This window comes from Trifolium pratense, linkage group LG2 (genome assembly GCF_020283565.1).
Source record: "Trifolium pratense cultivar HEN17-A07 linkage group LG2, ARS_RC_1.1, whole genome shotgun sequence".
Lineage (NCBI taxonomy): Eukaryota > Viridiplantae > Streptophyta > Magnoliopsida > Fabales > Fabaceae > Trifolium > Trifolium pratense.
In genome coordinates this window covers 22,879,443-22,888,072 of record NC_060060.1, presented here as the reverse complement: position 1 = coordinate 22,888,072, position 8,630 = coordinate 22,879,443, and the positions used below count along the sequence as shown (strand labels likewise).

The 8,630-nt window shown below is 31.6% G+C and overlaps 1 protein-coding gene across 1 annotated transcript; it reads left to right on the top strand.

Annotated features, from left to right (window-relative positions):
• Positions 1-3,858: 3,858 nt before the first annotated feature.
• Positions 3,859-6,736, top strand: LOC123909851 (probable LRR receptor-like serine/threonine-protein kinase At1g14390). Its single transcript, XM_045960778.1, has 7 exons — positions 3,859-4,951; positions 5,060-5,196; positions 5,398-5,644; positions 5,767-5,966; positions 6,037-6,068; positions 6,273-6,384; positions 6,496-6,736. The coding sequence occupies exons 1-7, from the start codon at positions 3,859-3,861 to the stop codon at positions 6,721-6,723; spliced, it is 2,049 nt and encodes a 682-aa protein (XP_045816734.1). The 3' UTR covers positions 6,724-6,736.
• The last annotated feature ends 1,894 nt before the right edge of the window (positions 6,737-8,630 follow it).

Below are 8,630 nucleotides of genomic sequence, written 5' to 3'. Positions count from 1 at the left end.
TAAATTGAGACTTGGGCGGGGTATACTCTAAATCAACACAATGGCAAAATCTGGGTCCAAAAAGATAAACGAAGAACGAAATCTTCCCACGTTCAGCATTTTGTTTTGTGGTCTAGTTGAATAGAAAGGAGCAAAAGCCCCACTTTCACCATCAACTTCTACATCAACAATACTTCCTCCATACCATAATATATGTCACTTTGACACTTTTACGCATATTAAGAAATATAATTATTGTTGCATGGAAAATAGAAATTTTGAGTTAATTTACAAAATTATCCTTCATTAATTGTATGGGAAAAATAAATTGAAAAATTGAAAGAAGAGAGAGTAATAAAAAAGTAAGGGTATAATAGGAAAAATAACATTCAATGCTTTATTGTATTGTAAAATAACATATAATTTGATACAAATTTTTTCTTCAAAATGATATCTATTGTGGTACGGAAAAGAAACCCCCATTTAATAATACTCAGAGTCAGTCACAGGTTCTAAGCATGGTTTTAGTATATCAATGGAACACTAACCAAACAATAGCAAGGGAATGTGCTTATCAAAAAAAAAAATAGCAAGGGAATGTCCATCCATTTATTACTATACGGCGTTCTTATCTTCCCAAAGCAAATTCAGAAACTGCTAAGCCACCGGTTTCCATTACCAAATTTACAATAGAATCTTGTTTCGGGAATACTCTTTAAGAATTTTAAATACTACTAATATTTTATGAAATTTTTATGAAAATATGTAAAATCAATATATTGAAGAAAAAAATTTGGAGAGGATCTAAATCTCTCTTAATCCATTCAATCTTTTTAATGAGAGACAATCAAGTGAATTGAGTATTTGGTTCATTTTATAAAGAGATCGTAACTAAATAAAATTGGAGACTCCAAATTGATTGGGTCGACCCTGTGAAAAATACAAAGGGGTGATTTCAGGCCAAAAATCACCCGTTTTCTAGTAAACAAAGAAAAATGAAGAGAGAACTTAGAGAGAAGGTGGAATTTCTCTCTTTATAACAACTATGATTGCATTTACATTGTATTTTATTAATGTTGCTCCGATTAAACATATATACTTCTTCCGGTCCTATGCAAGAGAAATTAGAGTCAATTTGGTTCAATATTTGGAGTATAAGATTGTTATAAAGTTTGATTATTAATGTTGCCTAAGTTTATGTTGTTCATTTAAAAACCCTGTCAACCTATGCTCTCTTTATGAGTGGGAGATGTAACATATTTTGTGTTGGAACCGTTAGAGTCGTGTGTGGTGGTGATCTTGGAGGGGTGTCAACTTTATTTTTTGCTTTCTCTTCTTGATTTCTTCTTTTTCTCTCTTTTTGGTCGTCGAGTGTTTTGAAGTTCGATGGCTCCCAGTCTAGTCAGGAACGCCTTATTGATCGTTTGAGTTTAGTCCATTGTAAAACTCTTAACTCATCCAATCCCTATTATAAAATCATTTTTACAGTATAAGTGTTATAATTCATGCATGAATAAGTTAATTTTTACAATGATCAATAAATTTTACTCGTAACAATGTTGTGATTCCTAAGTTTGTTCTGTTTAAAAATATTGGTTTTAAAATTTTAAAAAGAATATTTTTTTGAAGAAGCTAAATTAACCTACCCAAATTGGCGCCAAAGAGAATCGAATCTCAGACCTCGAGAGGAGCACACTCACAGGTCCCAAGCCATTATCAATGCACCAACCCATTGCAATACAATTTATTGTGTGTTTATGTTTTTTATTCATGTGTAATTATTACGGTATATATAAAAGTTTTATGAAGTTCTTTTTCTTTTCTTTTTTTCACTATCAGTATTCGGTCCACTGAACTGTCTAATCTTATGAACTTCTGTTATCAAATAAAATTTTATGAATTTCTTAACTTTTTTTGGAAACAATGAAGTTCTTAACTGAAAAGCACATTTGTTGTAATTTGTAAACTTGTAATTATATCAAACTTTAAAAAATTATAGATAGTAGGTAAGAATCATAAAAGAGCAACGAAAAAATACACCTAAGATTTGGCTTTATTTTGGGCAAATAGAAATTGTGGATTTAGACATTAAAATATAAAGATATGACTGAATATCTTATCCATAACGACTAAAGGACCAGACAATGAATTGGTATACTGAACTTCAATATTTTTAGCTGGCTAATTATACAAAGATTCAATCTAAGATTGTGAACAAAGAACATAATTTAACTAACTCACTATATGCATAATTTCACCAATAATATGTGTAGTGTAGTAGCAAGTGGCAACATGCTCAATGCCCTCACTTTAGTAACACATCCCCGACACAAACCCACCAATCACATCACTATATTCCAAATTTTAATGATTGATGGTCACTTTATTTGAGTATACTAGTACTGCTAGTTTTTCTGAAAACTATTTGAGTATGTAGTAGTTTAGTTATATATATATATATATATATATATATATATATATATATATATATATATATATATATATGTGGACAGTAACGAAAGTTTATATCATATAGATTATTCATAGAAAAATTTAGAAAAATTGAAAATCATTTGATATGTTATTGAGACACATCAAGATTAACGGTTTATTAAATAACGTAAATCTTGATAGGTCTCAATAACATATCAAATAATTTTCAAAAAATTTTAAAAAATTTATGAATGATCTATACGATATAAATTTTCAATCCAATAGTGGTCCACCGTAGCATTAGCCGGTAAAACTATGGTTATATTCTAGAGCGCTTCGGTGAGAAGTTAAGTGTATATTTGGTTCTGCGGTGAAAATAATTGAGTTTGGTTAGAAGTGAGTCAAACATAATTGATTTATGTTTGGATACATTTAGTAAAAGTGATTTTCACTATCCTTCTACCATTTCTGCACCATTTCTGCTTCTTCAATATCTCAATATTTTTCTCTCATTCTACGATTTTTGCATCACTCTCAATATTTGTGTAATTACAAAGAAAAAAGACAGATTTGTTTCTATTAACTAGAATTGAAAGATTTTACGATTACTATTATGTTACCAAACTAGCATCCTCTTTGACGATTACTATTTGTTTCTATCAACATCCTTTTTAGAGTCTAATTCAAAGTCAATCGGATTCAAGCGCAATTCCCGATCCCAAAGTAAAGCAGAGAGAGGATATCAAGAGCTTCACGAACATCAACATTGCAAATAGGAGTAAACCATTCACTCTTTTCAAGAACATAATAAGCCAACCATCCCAAATACAACTACATATCAATCGGCCGCCTCTTATTTCGTCCCAACAGGTAGTAGCAGCTGTAATGCCTTCTGATTCTGTTCTGGTTTGAACAAATTGGGCAACTGAGCTGACCTGTCTAATAAATAAAATGCCCGCTCCGTCTCTTGGTAACTAGCAGGATCGCAGGCTTGCATCTGAGAAACCACGACGCTGAGAGACTAGTCTCAGCGTGATTTCTCAGTGAGAGTCACTGCTTTAGCAGAATCGCGATGCTTCTCTTAAAAATAACTTACAGTATTATAATTAAAAATCAAATATGATAATGATTAAAAATCGAAGAAATTAATCTAAAAAGTCATTTCTAAAGAGTCTTTAATCAGATTATGATTAAAGACATTATTTATATAATTATTATTAGGGTAAAGATTTAATTTATACTAGATAGAAATTAAAACTTATCTAAAAAGTCATTTCTAAAATATTCCAACTGTTTCAAGGTCCAAACTTTATAGTAGATAGAAACTAAAACTTATCTAAAAAGTCATTTCTAAATATAAATAGTGTGCTTTAACCCTTTTTCACATTCACTTCACCATTCTTAATTTGTCTTAGCACAACACTTTCTTTTTTCAAGCCTCAGAATATGAAGAATTTCTTGGTTTCTTTATACTTCTTGTTTCCTACAATCTTTACAATTATTCTTGTGCTACTAACACCAATTCCAAGTGCACAATTAGCACCAAGTGAAATAAGAATTCTTCTTCAACTTCAAACACTTCTTGAATATCCACAAGTTCTTCAAAAATGGAACAATCTCACCAACTTCTGCAACATGCCTCCATCATCATCATCATCATTCAACATTATCTGCTCAAAGAATCATATAACAGAATTAACCATCATTGGTAACAAAAGAAGGCCAGTTTCTTGGAATACAAGTAACACTCTTTCACAAAGATTTTCTGTTGATTCTTTTTTCACTATTTTAACAAAGCTTTCAAATGTGAAGGTTTTGTCATTGGTGTCACTTGGTTTGTGGGGTACATTGCCTTCAAAAATCACTAGGTTTAAGTCACTTGAAGTTTTCAACGTTTCATCAAATTTTTTGTATGGAAAAATCCCATTATCAATTTCTTCAATGACAAGTCTCAAGAGTCTTGTTTTGGCTGATAATTTTTTCAATGGAAGTGTTCCTAATCTCAACAGATTAGTCTCTCTTGAAGAGATTAATCTTGTTAACAATAGATTAGGACCTGAATTTCCTTCATTTTTGTTCTCTCTTCCTTTGCTAAATCACCTGAACTTGGCTTCAAATCAATTCAACGGTTCAATTTCTTTGAATATATCTTGTGATTCTGCTCTAATATTTGTTGATATCTCAAACAATTTTCTAGAAGGAATTTTTTCATCCTGCATTGATTCGAATCCGTTGAATCGAACGATAGTTTATTCCGGTAATTGCTTATTAAGCAGAAATCTCAGTGATCAACATCCATCTTCATATTGCAACAAATCGCCGGCCTTTTCTACTAAGCCGAAAAGATTTGAGAGACGGAATGAATCAAAGATGCATCTAGGATCAGTACTTGGGATTGTTGGAGGTTTTGTTGGAATTGTAGGGCTTATGATTCTAATTTTTCTGTTCATTTTGAAAAAGTCCAAAACAGAAAAAGCAGTAAAATCTGTTGATAATAGAGTTTCTGTCACTTCATTTTCAAGACCAAATATTTATACAAGTAAGGTCACAATTTCATACACACACATATTTCATATGATCATATGATAAGTCTCAGTCTTTTAATTAATCTATGCTTTAATTTGTTTTTTCGTATGTGTGCAAATAGGGAGTAATGTTCCTAAGCTAATGAGGCTAGCTTCAATTGGATTAAGACCATACAACATTTTCACAATAGAAGAAATTGAAGATGCAACCAACAATTTTGATCCATCAAATCTAATAGGTGAAGGATCACAAGGACAGGTAAAGTAATTTGAATTTTGATAATATTTTTTCGAATTTTTTTATAGACAAATGTTAGTACTGGTATATTTCAAGGTCATATTTTACCGTCTTATTTCATTACGTCAAAATATTTACTTTGTCTTATGACAAGACGGTGAAATATGATTCTACATATATATTCACGCTATCGGTGTATAATTTGTAATGACATTTATACAGCTATATAAAGGTAGGCTCAAAGATGGTTCAATGGTGATGGTTAATATTGTAAAACTAAAGCAGAAGAGTTTGAGCAAAATCAGTGATGAGAACTTGAAGGTGTTACCAAATTTAAGGCATAGGCATTTGGTGAGTGTGTTAGGACACTGTGCCATTACTTATCAGGACCATCCCAACATTACAAGCACAATATTCATTGTATTTGAGCATATCTCAACTATGTCATCATTGAGGATCCATCTTACAGGTAACAAACATTCACATAAAAAATCCTTTAATTTTGATATGTCGGTGTAAAACGCTATAGAATTAGTTATGATTAAAGTCGAACATTTTTAACGACCATGCAAAAACACTTTACGCTGACAGATATGCTGAAGTGGAAACAAAGAATGACAATTATGATAGGCATTGGAAGAGGAATTCAATACTTACATAGAGGAGTTAATCATGGCATATTTGGAAACAACTTAAAGATTGAGAACATTCTATTAGACAATAATCTCAATCCAAAAGTTAGTGGATATAGCATTCCATTTCCATCCAAGGTTAGAAGAACAAATTACTATGTAATTTGACTCATTCATTACTCCTAACATGTTAAGTCTCTAACCTATGATATCTTACTTAATTTTCAGAACGGTTCTGAGAAAAAACTTAAAGAACAAAATGCACACAATCATATTGGCAGGTAATTTTCGTCAGCGTAAACTAGTTTCACACCGACGCCAATAAAAATACGGCTATAATATAGGCGTACATAGAAATATTAAAAGTTTCTATTGGAGATCAGTGTAAAACTATTTGACACAGATAATGCAGCTTTATTAAACTCTTTTCTTCTTAACATATGCATTTTCCAATTCAATATGCAGCATCAATAATGCAGAAAAGGAAGACATATATCAATTTGGTGTGATTCTACTTGAAGTTATCACTGGGAAACTAATTACATCTTCTATTGAAGTAGAAATTTTGAAATATGAGGTATACTAATCTTAATATTATGTTAATTACATATCTTAATATTAAATGTTCACAGATCATAAGCTATACTAATCTTAATTCTATGATATATTTTTTCTTTATCATGTTCAGCTTGAGAGAGGTTTATCTGAAGTTGCATCACCAATCACATTGAGTAGCGCAATCGATCCTTCTCTTCATGGAACTTACACACATGAATCGTTAAAGACTACAATTCAGATCGCCATCAATTGTCTCAATAAGGTTCCCGGTAATCGTCCTTCGATGGAAGATATTCTCTGGAATCTGCAGTACTCCATGCAAGTTCAAGAGGCAAGGTCTAGCAAAACATCATCATGAAAATGTTGTAACTTTGCAGCCAATACATTTTTTTATTGCAATTCATAAGATATTTGTTCATAAACAATGAAGTGTCTTGTAAATATATGTTTTGTTGAATATGGCAATCATTTTCAACATTAAGGCCATTTTTGGATAAATAGCTTAATTTGCAGCTTACAGTATTAACGTTTATCATGATAAACACTCATCTATAAGTTATTTTTATACCAAAAAATAAAATAAAGTTCAATAGTTTTTGTATAAGATATAAGCTGTTTTTTCAAAAGCTATCTTGGGCAGCTTATGAAAATGATGTGAAAACTACTTATGAACATGTCATAAGGTGTTGCGTGTTTTTATAAGTTCTCTCAAACTGTCTCATAATCTCAGCAATTTTCTTCAAATCACCCTGCAAATTGTACTGAAATCAATGAAATAAGTCTCCACAAAAGAAACTCGCACGGGCTTGATACCGACATCCAAATAGATTTCCATGATTTAATCTCATCCGTGCATTGGTTGAATTAGTTAATAGCCTATTACGTAAAGCTAACCACATGAAGAATTTGTTCCTCTCTGTCACATGTAAAGACCAAATCTTTTTCCATGTCCACTCCATCTCGATCATCTTCAAAGTTACACAATAATTTATACATTGCAGTAAGACACTGAATTTGTCTCTGATTTGCCCTCCCCAAATAACAACAGATCATCAGCAAACATAAGGTGTGAAACCATGGGTCCATTTCTACCGGCTCTTAGAGTTTTCCAATCACCTTTCTCAACAGCATGACAAATAAGACGCGATAATTTATCCATATAGAGAACAAACAAGTATGGTATTGGTGATATAGGATCTCCCTGACGATAATTTATTCATAAATTTAATTTTTTGGTGAGAAAATTTGAACAAACTTGGCCGAAACGTCTAATGCACCTTCTGATGCCGTTACGATGTGGCTGTAAACGTAAATGAAAAATACACCGCAATTGCAGTGCGATGTAGTTGTGGAGACTACCAGTACCACATCAACGATATCACAGTCGGAATTACGGATACGGACCGCAATTTAAAACCACGCTATGTCCTATGTGTATGATATTGATTTGGTAAATTGAATCAAGAGAAAGTATGGCTGATGATGGTGACTCATTTACTATATATGGCTTTTAAACCATTTGGCAACTTTTGTCAAAAAAAAAAAAAAGGAAAAAACCATTAGACAACTCAACAAAATCCCAAACTCCATTATATACATGGCATAGAATTCATCTCATCTTTCATAACATCATACAATAAATTTGACTCTATGCAACTTATGGCTGTTGGCGCGGATGGCTGGAAATGATTAACCGGAGGCGTGTAATCACTGAACTAAGGAATTATCCGCAAATATTGCGCAACTCCCCCAGAATACAACCGGTTCTTCTCGACGATAAACATGCTGAGACTATCAAGACACAAGAATATCAACAAGGTTGATAACTCAGGCACTGTTTTTTCATAAACTTATGAATCCCCAAAACTTTGTATGTATATATATATGGAGTAAAGTTATACTTCTCTGGTTATGCTCCCTCCTTTTCCACTAAAACCGTTTCCCTACATATATGCGATACATCTCTCTATTAAGTGGTTAATTAATTAAATTAAAAAATAATAACGTATGAGTAAAATAAGGAAAAGATGTTGATAAGTATTAAGTTCAGAAAATTATGATGCACATTGAGAAAGACTAAGTCTCCTATCCTATTAATTAGGTACACTAAAAGAGTAAGTTACAATACTCATTTCTTGGTCAAAATTAAGATTGATTATCCGATTAAAATTAATTAAGTTGTGCTACAGTTAAATAAAAAAAATAATTTACTTTTGAAATATCCAAAAATATCCAACAATCCCCCACATATTTCAAAAGTTTTTA

What these genes read in the sequence shown, in the direction of transcription:
- LOC123909851 (XM_045960778.1), top strand. Translation starts at nt 3,859, where the DNA reads ATGAAGAATTTCTTGGTTTCTTTATACTTCTTGTTTCCTACAATCTTT. An exon ending in ATTGAGGATCCATCTTACAG is followed by an intron (nt 5,645 to 5,766) that starts GTAACAAACATT and finishes TTACGCTGACAG; the next exon opens with ATATGCTGAAGTGGAAACAA. An exon ending in TTAGAAGAACAAATTACTAT is followed by an intron (nt 5,967 to 6,036) that starts GTAATTTGACTC and finishes TTAATTTTCAGA; the next exon opens with ACGGTTCTGAGAAAAAACTT.